The sequence below is a fragment of the Eriocheir sinensis genome, unplaced genomic scaffold, assembly GCF_024679095.1.
Source record: "Eriocheir sinensis breed Jianghai 21 unplaced genomic scaffold, ASM2467909v1 Scaffold329, whole genome shotgun sequence".
Lineage (NCBI taxonomy): Eukaryota > Metazoa > Arthropoda > Malacostraca > Decapoda > Varunidae > Eriocheir > Eriocheir sinensis.
The window spans coordinates 186,527-203,146 of NW_026111642.1; the positions used below are offsets into that span (position 1 = coordinate 186,527).

Below are 16,620 nucleotides of genomic sequence, written 5' to 3' on the forward strand. Positions count from 1 at the left end.
TCTTTTGAAATTGGGCACCTTTACTTTATTTTCCTTTCAGTCACTGATGATTGAGCTTTAATGTCGACGCGCACTAATTCATGATCGCAAGAACCGAGGTGTTCTCCACCGTGACACTACTGATTAGGTTATCTTAATGTTATAATAAGGTCGAGTATATTATTTTGTCGAGTTGGTTCAGAAACCATTTGGCTTAGATAATTTTCTTCTAGAAATTGATCATCTTCTATGGTGACTCGCCTCTCTGTACTTGGGATAGTGTCGCCCAGTCGATATGGGGGAGGCTAAAGTCTCCTAATATCAGTGAGTCGCTGTTATTAAGTGACTGGCCTTTAAGACGCTGCACATTTGAAGGTCGTCATCGAGTGATTGCCGGGAGGTCTGTAGGTGCGACAGATATACGGAAGTTGACTTTTCGGTAATGTTTACTTCGCACGCACAAATGTTCAACGTTATTGTTTCCCGGTGTTTTGTCAGGTTGCAAATAGCTTTTACATAAAGGGCGACGCCAATGCCTGGCTACGGTTTTACACGATCTTTGTTGGAAGAGTCTGTAGCCATCTATGCTGGTATTCGGAACTAAATCAATATTTTCAGTGGTGTCGTGATAAAATGTTTCAAGATAGCAATGATGCACAAAATTTTCTGTTAAAGCAAGACATCTCAGTTCATCAAATTTGTTTCTTAGGCTACGCGCATTGAAAACTAAGCGATTTTAAGTTATCTAGAGGCTTAGTAATAGGAGGTGGTACTCTTTGCAGTGGATCACACATGGGTTTGTTGGTGATGCACGTCAGCGTCTATTTATTACGGGTCGGGTGGAGGGACGTGGCCGTGACTCTGTTTTTTTGTTCGATGACACGCACTGCTTCGTTGAGGAGCCTTCCTGAAGTCTGGCTGCCCTGATGGGAGAAAGGGTGCAATCCGTCCCGGGTGAAAGAGCTTCATTTTGTCCATAGAAATTGTCCCATGTAAGTTACAGTGAACCCACGTCAAGCCTTCCCTGCAAAGAGTCTGTATGCGGTTGTTTAGGGCTAGGCCTTGATTAAGAAAGTCGCTCTCCGCCCAAGTCCGTGGTAGAACTCCTGAAATCAAAAATGTTAGGATTTGAGTCTTATACTGCTGGATGAGCTCTACGGTACTTCTCCAGGAGTTCTCCTCAGACCGGGTCGGTGATGTCAAGTTCGGGTACCTGTGTGAATCAACAAACAGTGAATCATTAGTAGCTCTGGGGGGGAGATCTCCTCAAGAGCAGCAGTTATGTCAAGTCGATCCCAGCACCAGGATAGCAATAGTTCCGTCTTCGACGGAGGAACTCTTGCCGCAGAACTCAACGACCTGGTGGCGAATCATGGAGTCACCCACCAGGAAGGCAGCTTTCCTCCCTGCTCGTCCCTCCTCCTCCAGAATGGCAAACCTGTTGAAGCAAATTTCTCCTTCTTTCTTTCCTTTCCTTCTCGTCCCCATCTTCTCTTCTATCTCGCTCCTTTCTTTTCCTTTCGTTATCCCGTCTTAATTCTCTGTATCTTATCCTCTTCTTTCCCACTCTCTTCTCCTTCTCTCTTCCTCGGTTCTTTCTTTTCCGTTCCTTTCTTCGTCTGAAATGTACCACTACCTCCTTCCTTTCCTTTTATCATTTATCTTTACGACGAGAGGATTAAACCACAGCGTCTCACACCTCAACGCCTCTCTTTCCACCCATCCCACGTCCACTCTCCTGAACACCCTATTCAATACCTTTTTTATGGGTATTTTCTGGCAGCTTTCCTCGATCCATCTTCCAGCGCCACTCTACCTTTCATAACCTGTTATTACTATTCCGCCTTCCCGCCTCGCCCACAAGAAAAATGAAAGTGGATTGGGAAAGATTTATGCCAGAGTAGATTTCCTTATTCCCGCCGCAATCTGTTATCCGTATAGGTTTCAATGTGATTTTATTCTTCTCCCTTTATTATGGATCCGATTTCCCTCTGTTCTTCTTTAATCTTCCTTACTTCTCAGTGCTGTTTTTTTTTACTTCATTTGCTTCTTTTCATCTTTTCAACAATGTGTATTTTTGTGAATCAGCTGTTTTTATTTTTACTAATACCTCGTTTTTTTTTTTTTTTGTCTTTTTCTTTATCAGCTTCCTTCCGTCTTCCTCTTCGTGTTTACCTCAATCTTTTATCGTTCATTTTTATCTTCTTTTCATCTTCTAAACAACATGTATTTTTGTGAATCAGCTGTTTTTCTTTCTACTAATACCTTAGTTTTTTTTTTTTTGTCTTTTTCTTTATCAGCTTCCTTCCGTCTTCCTCTTCGTGTTTACCTCAATCTTTTATCGTTCTTATTTCCTCTTCTTCCTCTCCCTTCCTCTCTCCTTTCTCCTTCTCTCCTCAGCATCACCGCCATCTTTTTCTTATTTTCTTTTTTCATCTTATAAACAGTATGTACTTGTGTTTTTATTCCCATCCTCCTATTATTTTTTATATCTTCTTCCTTTATCAGCTTCCTTCCATCCTTCTCAGATTTACCTCACCCTTTTTTCATTCTTTTTTTCTCCTCTTTCTCTCTCTTTCACTCTCTTTTTCTTCGTCCTCAACATCGCCATCACCACCGTTTATTTCTCCTTCCCACTTTATCACCAGTTATCAAACCTTCACTCTCTTCCCATCTGTTTATATCACCTTCCCTCTCTTCCACATTTCTTCTCTTCCTCTTCCTCCTCCTCTTCGCAAAATGAGTCACCTCTAATTCATCACACCACCAGACACACGCTTATTGCATCCTTCCCTTTTCCTCTTCCTTCCTTCCTTCCCTCTTCCCTCAGACTCTATTTATACTCTGCGTATCGTCATGCAACCACACACATCCTATCACAATCTCTCTCTCTCTCTCTCTCTCTCTCTCTCTCTCTCTCTCTTCGTATCAGTAAAGACGGGACGAAGGAAATAAGAGAGAATGAGAGGTGGGTAGGGAAGGGAGAGAAATGCAAGGACGGGTGGAGAGAGAGAGAGAGAGAGAGAGAGAGAGAGAGAGAGAGAGAGAGAGAGAGAGAGAGAGAGAGAGAGAGAGAGAGAGAGAGAGAGAGAGAGAGAGAGAGAGAGAGAGAGAGAGAGAGAGAGAGAGAGAGATGCAGTGAGAGGACGAGAGAGGGAGAGAGATGAGGAGGAGGGAGAGAGGGAGAGAGGGAGAGACATGGAGGCAAAGAAGCTGCGGCGTGGTGGAGAGAAAATGAACACAAGGCCCCGAGGGTGAGCCATCGATCAGAGGCAGTCAGTCATCACACACACACACACACACACACACACACACACACACACACACAGAGATACGTCATGTTCTAAGTAGTTGTATAGAAAGCTAGAATTAGAGATAAAATTTAATGATGAATGTGTGACTAGGAAAAAAATAAATACTCTTGCAATCAGGTAAAAAATATATAAGTGTTACAAATGTTATTAGTATTTCTATTAATAAAGCTCCTTGAATTAATAACACTTATATATATTTTTCACCTGATTTTTCCTAGAGGTATGGTAATGAAAACTGTCTACTACTACTTCTACTAAACCTGGTGCCACTACTACTACTACTACTTTTTTTTTTTTTTTTTTTTTACGTTGTTGCCTATTGCGCCGGTAGGCATCTTCCCGGTGGGGCCTGATGGTCGGCCCAAGGCTTCTTCCAGGTGGGGCCTGATGGTCGGCCCAGCCCGTTCTGGCGCAGGCGAGTGTTTATAGAGGCGCCATCTTGCATTGGCTCATGCTGAGCCCCCGGAACTCGTTCTTGATTCGCTTGGACGGCTTCCTCTAGAGTCCGGGTTGATGGGTGGTCTTCAGGACAGCATGTGGGTAGTTTTCAGCCACTCGGCGGTGACTGAAAAATCCGAGTGGTAGCGTGAGGATTCGAACCCGCGTCGTCCATCACGCGGCGAATGTGGGTCCAGTACGCTATCACTTCGGCCACCGCCTACCCTACTGCCTACTCCTACCACTATCCCCATCTCTTATTCCAGTATACTAATATTAGCCCAACAGTGACCAGGCCATCGAAGGGAACCTGCAGGCAAAACCCAAGAAAGACATACACCACTACGCGAAAAAAGAGGAGGGGAAAGGAAGGGAAAGGGAAGGGCTCAGAAATGTAAGGAGGGAGGAAAGAGTCTGAGATCAAACGTGCAGTGGTCGGAGGAGGAGGAGGAGGAGGAGGAGCAACAACCAACATTGGGTCTCATTGTGTCTCCCATTCATCCGTGAAAGAGCTGATGCTTGTGTGTGTGTGTGTGTGTGTGTGTGTGTGTGTGTGTGTGTGTGTGTGTGTGTGTGTGTGTGTGTGTGTGTGTGTGTGTGTTAAGAGGAGAGATGAGGCAATCAAACTATACACGAGGGCAAGAAAGAGCAGGAAAGGAAATTGCCATGGACTCTCTCTCTCTCTCTCTCTCTCTCTCTCTCTCTCTCTCTCTCTCTCTCTCTCTCTCTCTCTCTCTCTCTCTCTCTCTCTCTCTCCACTCAAATCAAAGAAACACTTGTAAAAACTCTTTGTAATCCTCTTGACTTAGTTTGGCGTTTCATTTAAATTGCAAAACGTATTTACGGACGAGTGACCGAGGAAGAAAAAGCATATATACATTAATACATATACAGACGTGTGTGTGTGTGGGGCATATGTAAAGGTTCATGTCATTCATATTATTCACTATATATTATTCCATTCATCATTCCTCTCCGTCTCTTTACTTATTTACACTCCATCACACCCTTTTACTCCTCCACTAATTCAACATCTCTGCCTCCTCCGCCTCCTCCTCTTATTTGTGTAACTCAATGGTAAGACCTCACCTTGAGTATGCAGTACAGTTATCTCCAAATTACAAGGATGCCAATAAATTACTAGCGAGAGTTCGGTGACGCGCTACGAGAATGATTCCACACTTGAAGACCTGCCTTATGAAGAACGACTCAGGTGACTCAACCTCTTTAGGCTGAAAAAGAGAAGCTTACGATGGGATATAATTAAAGTCTTCAAGTAACTGAGGAGGTTCAGCAACATCGACCACTCTCTAAGTATTTTTTTTAGCTACAAACCAACTCAAAAACTAGAAATATTGGTCTACTATTCAAGCGAGTCGAGGCAGTACATACATTGGCAGGATTTTTTTTCTCAAACCGAGTCATACGCTACTGGAACAACCTTCCTATAGATCTAGTACGTGCAGGAACCATCAACTCCTTTAAAAATCACATAAACCTTTACTTCTTTGCGTCAGGAGTAAACTGATAATACTCGTACCGAAGCGCTTTGAGTGACTGTCGAGCAGATCAGATTACCAGAGCGGGCAATCTCGTAATGAGCCAATGGACTTCCTGTAGCCTATCTTTCCTTGCTTCCATGCTACCTCCTCCTCCTCTCCCTCCTCCTCCTCCTCTTTTCTCTCTCTCTCTCACTGTCTACTTGTTTTATTTTTCTTCCTCTTTATTTATTTCGACACAATTACTCTCTCCTCCCAAATATTTTTTTGAGCTCCACCCCTTTTTGTCTTCGTTCTCAGGATTCTCTGCTTTTTTTTAATTTCTTCGCTTTTATTTTTTTCACCTTTATCGCCTTCTAAATTTTATCTGCCGACATTCTCCATTTAATTTTGACAATATCTAGTAAATTATATGATCTGTCATTTTTCGCAATAGGGTTAATACACCTGAGGAGTAACACTTTTAAGGGTTTGGAAGTTTAAAAAGTTATTGAGTCATGTTTGCAGTGAAAACCTGAAATAGACAAGCATTTAAATGGGTTTCAGACAGTTACGAGGAATGTGAGCAGTACCAGCTGACATCAGCAGTAGACAGTGACAGAAGCAGCAGTGACCTGGATGGGGAAGATGGTTTGACCTTGCGCGGTAGGAAGAAACGTATGAAGAAAGCTCTGCCAAAGGACTTTATTAGTAGTCAGGATTTGGATTGTTCACGTAAGTCTGTATTCAGTTACTGACATTTGCAAGCATGTATAAGGTTTTTCTAGACAAAAATATGTACCTACATACATACAATATCTTCTACTCATGCTCATCCCTATACTGTCCAAACCCCTTATGCAAGAGTTAACCAGCATCTTCACTCTTTCATCCCTCACGCTGGTAAACTCTGGAACAATCTTCCTTCATCTGTATTTCCTCCTGCCTACGACTTGAACTCTTTCAAGAGGAGGGCATCAGGACATCTCTCCTCCCGAATTTGACCTTGCTTTTGGACACCTCTTTTGTTTCTATTTTAGGAGCAGCGAGTAGCGGGCTTTTTTTTATTATTGTTTTCTTTTTTGTGTGCCCTTGAGCTGCCTCCTGTGCTCCTGTCACACACAATCACTCTACTGCTATGCTCTAGTGTCATTCCCCTTCCCTTAACTGCCTCCTTCACACTATCAATCCATCCTTTTCGCGGCCGCCTCTCAGATTCCTACCCATCCCGTTTGAACGTACTATCTTCTTCACCAACCTGTCATCCTCCATTCTTTCAACATGACCAAACCATCTCAGCACACATTGCTTTGCTCTTCCTGCCAAATTTTGCTTTATTATAGGTTTGTAGTAGATAAGCATATTTGAATTATTAGATACTACCATAGTAAATTTTGTTTTGTTAACAGCTATTATTTTTTCACAGACTTTGCCTCAGGGCCATCTTTACAAGTAACAGTTGCTCCCCCCCCACCACAAAAGGTTGTCACATACAACCATCAACACAAAGGCTTGCCAAGTGCAGCAAGAAAAAAATCTGAAAAGACATAATTCTAACAGGTAAGATGTAGCTGTATTCTACAACTAATTGCTTTATGTGATCATGACCTGATGTAGAGAAACGAATGCAGTCCATGTGCAGTAAAGGGTCATATTACTGTATTTCTTATATAGGATGAGGTCATCTATGATGTGATCTCAATCTGAGATGAATATAGTATGACAAAATGTAGCTGTGAATCTATCTATCTATATATTGAGGCTGTTTCCCCCGTAAAGGAGTGACTCCTCTCTCCAAAACCACAAATCTCCTGAACTGTGGCCCCATCACCGGATGCAGTTTAATGTCCGACCAGGATAATTACTAATATTTCCTATTACATATATTTCACAGATGTGAAAGTAACCGGCAAAAGAAGAGTAGTTACCAACAGCAAGATGAAGGCAGTCAGCCTGATACCCTACACGGCAGTTTGGACCTTCATGACAACCACAGCCTAAGGAACAGATCTGACCGACAGACGAGACATGACAGCAGTGACCAACAAAGCAGACATGACAGCAGCAGCGATTGACACAACAGACATGACAGCAGCGATTGACACAACAGACATGACAGCAGCGATTACACAGCAGACATGACAGCAGTGACCGACACAGCAGACATGACAGCAGTGACCAACACAGCAGACGTGACAGCAGTGACCAACACAAAAGACATGACAGTCGTGGCCGATGCAGCAGACTTGACAGCAGTGACCGACACAACAGACATGACGGTCATGACCGACACAACAGACATGACAGCAGTGACCGACGCAGCAGGCATGACAGTCATGACCGACACAACAGACATGACAGTCGTGACCGACATGACAGCAGTGACCGACGCAGCAGGCATGACAGTCATGACCGACACAACAGACATGACAGTCGTGACCGACATGACAGCAGTGACCGACGCAGCAGACATGACAGTCGTGACCGACACAACAGACATGACAACAGTGACCAACGCAGCAGACATGACAGTCGTGACCGACACAACAGACATGACAGTCGTGACCGACACAACAGACATGACAACAGTGACCAACGCAGCAGGCATGACAGTCGTGACCGACACAACAGACATGACAACAGTGACCAACGCAGCAGGCATGACAGTCGTGACCGACACAACAGACATGACAACAGTGACCGACGCAGCAGGCATGACAGTCGTGACCGACGCAGCAGGCATGACAGTCGTGACCGACGCAGCAGGCATGACAGTCGTGACCGACGCAGCAGACATGACAGTCGTGACCGACGCAGCAGACATGACAGTCGTGACCGACGCAGCAGACATGACAGTCGTGACCGACGCAGCAGGCATGACAGTCGTGACCGACGCAGCAGACATGACAACAGTGACCGACGCAGCAGGCATGACAGTCGTGACCGACGCAGCAGACATGACAACAGTGACCAACGCAGCAGGCATGACAGTCGTGACCGACGCAGCAGGCATGACAGTCGTGACCGACACAACAGACATGACAACAGTGACCAACGCAGCAGGCATGACAGTCGTGACCGACACAACAGACATGACAGTCGTGACCGACACAACAGACATGACAACAGTGACCAACGCAGCAGGCATGACAGTCGTGACCGACGCAGCAGACATGACAACAGTGACCAACGCAGCAGGCATGACAGTCGTGACCGACACAACAGACATGACAACAGTGACCAACGCAGCAGGCATGACAGTCGTGACCGACACAACAGACATGACAACAGTGACCAACGCAGCAGGCATGACAGTCGTGACCGACGCAGCAGACATGACAGTCGTGACCGACACAACAGACATGACAGTCGTGACCGACACAACAGACATGACAACAGTGACCAACGCAGCAGACATGACAGTCGTGACCGACGCAGCAGACATGACAACAGTGACCGACGCAGCAGACATGACAGTCGTGACCGACGCAGCAGACATGACAGTCGTGACCGACACAACAGACATGACAGTCGTGACCGACACAACAGACATGACAACAGTGACCAACGCAGCAGACATGACAGTCGTGACCGACGCAGCAGACATGACAGTCGTGACCGACGCAGCAGACATGACAGTCGTGACCGACGCAGCAGACATGACAGTCGTGACCGACACAACAGACATGACAGTCGTGACCGACACAACAGACATGACAGTCGTGACCGACACAACAGACATGACAACAGTGACCAACGCAGCAGACATGACAGCAGTGACCGACAAGGGAGCGATTGGATTCAGAATCTGTCTAGTGAAGACCTTGATGATGTTCAACCCTTGAACCAAGGAGAAAACCGTCAGAGTGGATTTCCTATGGATTGGGCAAGTAAGTTGAAAAGTTTTTGTGCACTGAGTAGTGCTCAAGTGTTTTAAACACTGAACAGTGTAGTGCTTTTCATTAGGTGTTCCAATTCTTCTTGTATGAATATATTGTAAATGTACTGAGTTATGTTGTCCTAACAGTTTTACATCCTTTCTGGTTGCATTCATTGTGATAACAATTTTCGGTAACCTGACATTACAGTGAGTGTACCAAAGTCCTGCTGTCTTTCACTTAGTGGCACCACTCATCATCTACCTGCAGGTTCCAAATATTACACAAGTGTCCTATACCATGTACTTACAGCATCATGCCTGATTGTAATTTACAATGCTATGATTTTCACAATGTATACTGTAAATACTTTTTTTTAATCTGTCCAAAAATAAAAAAAATTAATGGAGATGTAGCAACAATGTAACATGCCAGGGCTTTGGAAAGTATTACAATACTGAAAGTCTAAATATTATTGTTCAGCTTCCATGTAATTACTGCAAAAATCATTATCAATAGATTATTATTGGATTTGTGTTGTGATTTGTAAAGGAGTTATGATATTAAGTTAATAAATTATTAGCATTAATCTGTATAATATAGGTACTACTTCATATAAATATTTGGTGGAGAGTGGATTGTTGATTTGTGAGGGTATGTGTAAGTAGGAAGATTCAATAAGTAAGAGTGTAGCTCTAAATAGTTTCCACACCATAATTGATATGGTTCACTCACTCAGATTCACCACATTTGGATAACAATATCTGAGGAGGATTGAAATATTGCCTGTTCTAAAATGCCAAGTGTATGTTAAAACTTCTTTTCCTCACTATTTTTTCCAGAATTCCAGAGGCGAGTCATTCATTTGTTGCTGGATATGAGGACCTCTTTGCATACTCTTACTGGCTCTACACCAAGTGACAATGATATATCAATTCAACAGCTGGACTCTATGGAGGATGCAGAGGCATTTGAAAATGAATTGTGAACACCCTCTTTTTGCAAAGAAATGACAGAAAAATTTGTCCACATAGGTGGAATTTCAGTGAAGGATATGATATCAAAGGTATTGTGCAGCATTATGTCGAAGAAGTTGATGTGTAAGTACAACATGTATGGACAACGGGGCAAAGTAGCTTTTAAAAATACAAGATTGTGCAGTGTCATCACAGACTGTTATGAAGAAATTCAGAGATGTGAGTTTAACAGAAATACAGAAGATGATTGCAACACAATTGTGTAATGCCCCAAAAATGAAGTAAAGTGGAAACTAAATCATGTAGGGTAGTGGGCAAATAGTGATGCTGGGTCAGGGGATACCATAAAATCAGGTAACTTCAGACATTTTTTAGGGTTTTGGCCTATAAATTCTTGTAGAACTACACTATTTGAAACCTGTCCTTACTGTGAAAACTGTTCTATGATCTGTCCAACAGTTTGGTTAGACTCAGGAAAACTGTTGATACCCACATTTTTATTCCAGGTACGGTGTGCAAAAAAATGTAGCAACAAGATGTGTATTCTCAAAGCATGAACAGAAATTTGTATTAGTAATTAAGAGCCACACCTGTAATATCAAGGCATACTGTGTAGAACAGTCCTTGAGTTAGGGCTGAGGAGGTAAAACTAAAATCTGAAATCTGACTCCTTTATTTTGAAATAACTGCCACAAAATGGTTGTTGATAATGAAACTGGCTTTATAATGCTACCAAGAACTCAGCTGGAGTCGAAGTCATGGTAACTTTACTGCCTCCTTCCTGCCTCCTTTCACCCACTATTGCTGTGACTTGACTGCAGGCCTGCCATGAATAACAGCAAATTGTGAAAATGATGATGTACAGTATTGTATTGTGGCTTTTCTTTCTCCTGATGGATATTAAATTTACATAGTATTATATTGTATTGTGGCTTTTCTTTCTCCTGATGGATATTAAATTTACATAGTATTATATTATGTCTCATTGCAATACATACTGCAATGCTGTAGTGCTTTATGTTAATTTTCTGTGTTGATTATTTTCTTGTTAATCAGCAATGCATACTCTATATTGTTTAAAGATGTAAATGTCATTGTAGGATGTGTGTATTTGCATTCCTAAAATCCTGTGCTTTGTATAGAAAGATATACATTCACTTCAAGATATTCATGTATGTATTCCTTGTACTACCATCATAGTATAGTGCCATACTATATTATGCGTTGTAGTCCTTATATGGAATACATACAAATATCCTTCAGTACGTGGATGTATATATTTCTATTCAATACAAGATTTAAAAATCCAGATATACAAATCCTACCTTGGAATTTATATCTTTAAATAATACAGGACATGCATTGCCGATTAGCAAGGAAATTATCGTATTAATACAGAAATTACCTTGGAAATTACACGAGTAATTCAAGTGTTTTGGTCACGTGAAACACTCGTGTTCACGACACGTAAAACTCACGTGAAAATTTCGTGAATTTCACGTGTCAAAACACGTGAATTCCATTTTGCGTTTTAGATCAGTTTTTCTCGTGATATTCACGTGTCATATTCACGTGAATTTGATCAGATTTATCCGAGTTTTTGCCCACTGGGATGGCACGCATCCAGTACCCCGTCACCTTACTGCACCCACACCTCACTGCCACCTGCCGTCCTCTTCCATGTAGCTATCCAGTCTACTCTTAAAACAAGCTATCGTCCCTGCACTAACTATGTGATTGCTGAATCTATTCCATTCCCCCACCACCCTATTACTACACCAATGCTTGCCTATATCTCTCCTAAACCTATACTTTTCTAATTTAAATCCATTACTGCGAGTTCTATTCTGCTGGCTAATTCTCAGTACTTTACTTATATCGCCTTTGTTGTAACCCTTGACCCATTTGAATACTTCTATCAGATCTCCCCGCACTCTTCGTCTCTCTAGTGAATGTATAAGTTTAGAAGTTTCAGCCTATTTTGATATAGGAGGTTCCTCAGCCCCTGAATCATCTTGGTCATCCTCCTCTGAACTGATTCTAGCAAGCTGATGTCCATTCTGTAGAGGCAGCTCCTTTGACCCTAAGCTCCCGTGTATCTAACCCCACCTAATATCGCTGTCCATGAATTTATCTAGTCTATTTTTTAATGTGACAATTGTATTGGCACTCACCACGTGACTGCTAAGCCTATTCCACTCATCCACCACCCTGTTTGTAAACCAATTTTTGCCTGTGTCCCTGTTGAATCTGAATTTATCCAGTTTAAACCCATTACTTCGTGTCCTACCCGGTTCTCTTACCAACAAAACCTTATGAATGTCTCCCTTATTAAAGCCCTTCATCCATTTATAAACCTCGATCATGTCTCCACGCACCCTTCGCCTTTCTAGAGAATGCAAGTTTAACTGTTTGAGTCTTTCCTCGTATGGCAAGTTTCTCAACCCCTGAATCATCTTAGTCATCCTCCTCAGCACCGATTCTAACATTTTGATATCCATTCCATAGTAAGGTGACCAGAACTGAGCCGCATAGTCAAGATGAGGTCCAACTAATGCTAAATATAGTTTGAGGAAGACTTCGGGGCTTCTGTTGCTTACGCTCCTTGAAATAAATCCCAGTACCCTATTTGCTCGATTTCTAGCTTGAATGCATTGTGCCCTTGGACGGAGATCAGAGCTCACTAAGACCCCTAAATCCCTCTCGCACCCAGACCTGCTTATGAGAGTGTTATTTAAGCAATAGTTATGTGAGGGGTTGTTCCTACCTACACTCAGAATACTGCACTTCCCTACATTGAACTCCATCTGCCATTTATCCGCCCAGTCATACAATCTGTTGAGTTCAACCTGGAGAATACTAGCGTCCTGATCTGACTCAATTACTCTACCGATCTTGGTATCATCTGCAAACTTACTAACATCACTACTAATTCCTGTATCTAAGTCATTGATATAAATAATAAACAAAAGTGGACCTAATACCGAGCCTTGTGGGACCCCACTCGTAACACATCCCCAGTCAGATCTCTTACCATTGACTGAATTGTTAACTAAACATTTAAGTGAGTCTTTAACATATAGCGCAACTCACTGAACTGCCACACACTACTGGCGACCCACCAGCGTCACGTATCCTGCCTAACAATTCTCTAAAACGCCTGAGAAGGTCCTCGCTTGGCACACGATCTATCATGGTGCTTGTAGATTAGCTCTCTAACCATTGGATCACATTTCAGGATATAATGTGCTGTGCCACCGGCAGCAGGCTTACTAAAATTTTTCTCAATTTTCTCCTCAACTTGTGTAATCGAGTGTAGGAACTCATTTCTTTTAAGCAGTGTCTCAATTATCTTATCCCCAGTCTCCTCCTTGTGCACATTACGATCTTTGGCCTCAGTTTTCCCACACTTTTAGTCCTGACTTTCTCCACAGATTGCAATTTTTGGGCTGCCTCATTCCTCATATCCTCATCATCAAAGTTCATTATAATATTACCTCCAATAGTAAATCTTGAATCAGTAATCTGAATGCCATGTAATGCTTCAGAAACTTCACTTTTCAACTCTGTAGCCTTTTTATCTTGTTCCGAGGCCTTGACAACAAGTAAATTCTTCTTAACTTTCCTCTTACGTTTGGTGACCTCAGCCCAAGTTGCATCTGCTGACTCCACATGTTCAGCCCGCTGCAAAACGTCCGCCACATCCTGCGCCACCTCCCCCAGCTCCTCCTTCACACTGACCGCTTGTGACTCAACTTCTTGTTTCACTTCTGATATTTCCTTAGATAATTCCAGCTTGAATTCTTCCATTTTTTCCACAATTTTGGTAGCCAGAGATGCTTTATGAAGGCATGGGTTGCAAATCCAATTTACTTTATATATATTTTCCGACTTAATTCCAGACAGATGAGCACACTTCACATGACACCACTTAGGGCACAGACAGCACCCTATCCACTTATCGCCTGTGGGATCCGCACAAACGTAACAGAACTCCACCGAGTTCTTGGCTCGGCCAGCCATGTCGATTCAGCGTTTTCGCGAGCAAGGCGCAGCACCTCCGACCCGCGCGGCGACTCACTACTCACTCTGCCATAATTGTTTTAGCATCCTTATTCTTTACCCGCTTGTTGGACTGAGTAAGTGACCTTTGACCTGATGAAGTAAAGTCTGTGTCCACCTCTGCCAGCCATCGCTCGTCAGCACCCCTGACCAGTCCTCCGGGACCCAAGCCACCCCGGGGACAGAGTGGCCTCAACGCCTAGCCTCGCAGCCTCAATGATTAGGTATGTTTGTGCGGCTTACTCGCATCGGACTCCGGTTTGGCCTAAAAACTATGAGACTCCTAACTTGTGGGCTGAACTAAATCATCGCCTATTCGACTAAGTGCTTATGAAGTGCAAAAAGCAGCCTAGATTCCGATAAGTAGTAATATTACTAGATTTACTAGCGGCTTCTCTTGTTACCGCCGATAAAAGACTGTTGAACTCTTAATTAACTTCCATAATAAATCAAACTATCGCCTAGTCGACCAAAGCGCTTATAGAACGTAGCAAACCTAAACTCCGAAAAGTAGGATTGATAGATTTTAGCGATTAGCACTTCCTTTCACCTACGATAAAACAACAAGCGATTGGACTCTTAACATCTAGTATTAACCAAACCTTCATTTATTCGAGTAACACAGCGTAGCAGACCTTACAAACTCCCCAAAACAGTACTATTAGGAGAGCCTAGTGATTACCAGCGCCCAGCCAATTTTTTCCACCAAATCGATAAAATACTGACGGTGACCGCGAGCCTTTAGTAGCCATCGACCTTAATCCCCCCGGAGCCTTGACACCTGTGAGACACTCTGCTGGTCTCAGCGTGTAACCTTTCAGCTTACTCTGTTAACCGTTCCTCCTGGCTCTCCCTGACCACGCCCTGCTTCTGTATTCCGTCCCATCCCTCCGGCGTGGTCTCGGGGGCCAGCGCGCGAAACTGCTTCTTGCATTAGCCACACCGCTGCTCCGAGGGGCGGCGCGAGGCGGAACTGTCCTGCTGCTCGTCCGTGTATTGAGGCCTCGCGGAAATGACGATTTTTACATCATCTTCCTGTTTTGAATTCCCCTTTTCTCTCCTTTTCCTGTATGTCGTTCATCTGTTGTCATATTGTTTCCAACCCTTTTCCGATTTTTCATTGTGTTTTTTGTTTTGTTTCCTTGCTTCCGTTTTTTTCATAATTTGTAACCAATCGACTACTTATCTTCATAATTTCTCTTTCGGTTCAATGTGGAGGCGTTCTCTGGTCTTGTTTCCCTAATGCCTGGGGGCGAAAGCAAGATCGAGAGAAGTGAGCTGCATTGTATTCATATGATATTAATGTCGAGTTTAAGGTTAGATCCTCTTTACCAGTTGTGATGTAACTTGAGCCTCCCATCGCCTGAGAACGAAGCTCTATATATCTATGGCTTGAATCGAGCCGTAACTCTACGACTCATATATTTTTCCATTAAGAAGGAAGCTGAAAGTAGAGGTTCAATCCTAGCTGCAGTTAGCCGGTTCAGTGATGTTTCCTGAGTCTTCCATCACCTGAGAACCATGACCTTTATATACCTGGATAGAGTCGAACCAAGTCTCTCCCTTACTTTTTTGACGAAAAGGAAGGAAAGCGTAAAGGTTCAATCATAGTTACCCTTGGCTGGTTCACTGATGTTTCCTGAGTTTTCCATCACTTGAAATGTACGGTTTTTTTTTATATATATCTGGCTTGAATCGCACCAAATCTCTATAACCTTTTTTTTCTGAGTAAGAGGGATAGAAAGTAAAGGTTTAATGATATTTTCTCCAGGCTGGTCAGGTGATGTTGCCACTTGAGCATTCCATCACCTGAGGTCCACATCTGAGTTCTTCGCCCGCTGGAGTGATGTTACTACTTGAGCCTCCCAACACCTGAGGTCCACATCTTTTCTTCGCCCGGTGGAGTGATGTTACTACTTGAGCCTCCCAACACCTGAGGTCCACATCTTTTCTTCGCCCGCTGGAGTGATGTTACTACTTGAGCCTCCCAACACCTGAGGTCCACATCTTTTCTTCGCCCGGTGGAGTGATGTTACTACTTGAGCCTCCCAACACCTGAGGTCCACATCTTTTCTTCGCCCGGTGGAGTGATGTTACTACTTGAGCCTCCCAACACCTGAGGTCCACATCTTTTCTTCGCCCGGTGGAGTGATGTTACTACTTGTGCCTCCCAACACCTGAGGTCCACATCTTTTCTTCGCCCGGTGGAGTGATGTTACTACTTGAGCCTCCCAACACCTGAGGTCCACATCTTTTCTTCCTTTGCCTTGAATCGGTTTGTATTTATGTTTTCACGACTCACTGTTTCATTTTACATCCTGGCGCTACAAAAACTGACATTTCTGTTTCTTGTTTTGATTGGTTCCCCCAAGGCAGAAATAAACCGTGACTTTTTTTTTAAATATTCAATAATTTTCCTGCGCGGGATGATAAAAAAACCCTTGTCATTTTTATTTTTTTCTTATTATGGCGGGATGAGCTGAAAAACTTCCTG

General features: G+C 43.3%; 1 protein-coding gene and 1 long non-coding RNA gene across 2 annotated transcripts; both read left to right on the forward strand.

Annotated features, from left to right (window-relative positions):
• Positions 1-5,690: 5,690 nt before the first annotated feature.
• Positions 5,691-7,271, forward strand: LOC126991731 (uncharacterized). Its single transcript, XR_007745790.1, has 3 exons — positions 5,691-5,944; positions 6,636-6,769; positions 7,104-7,271. It is a non-coding gene; the product is annotated as an uncharacterized LOC126991731 (long non-coding RNA).
• Positions 7,272-7,277: 6 nt separating this feature from the next.
• LOC126991730 (serine-rich adhesin for platelets-like) lies at positions 7,278-10,988 on the forward strand. The gene is made up of 2 exons (XM_050850424.1): positions 7,278-9,099; positions 9,930-10,988. Exon 1 carries the CDS (start codon positions 7,348-7,350, stop codon positions 9,052-9,054), a length of 1,707 nt encoding a protein of 568 aa, XP_050706381.1. The 5' UTR covers positions 7,278-7,347; the 3' UTR covers positions 9,055-9,099; positions 9,930-10,988.
• Positions 10,989-16,620: the final 5,632 nt, after the last annotated feature.

Excerpts from the sequence above, each read along its gene's own strand:
- LOC126991730 (XM_050850424.1), top strand. The coding sequence starts at position 7,348 with ATGACAGCAGTGACCGACACAGCAGACATGACAGCAGTGACCAACACA.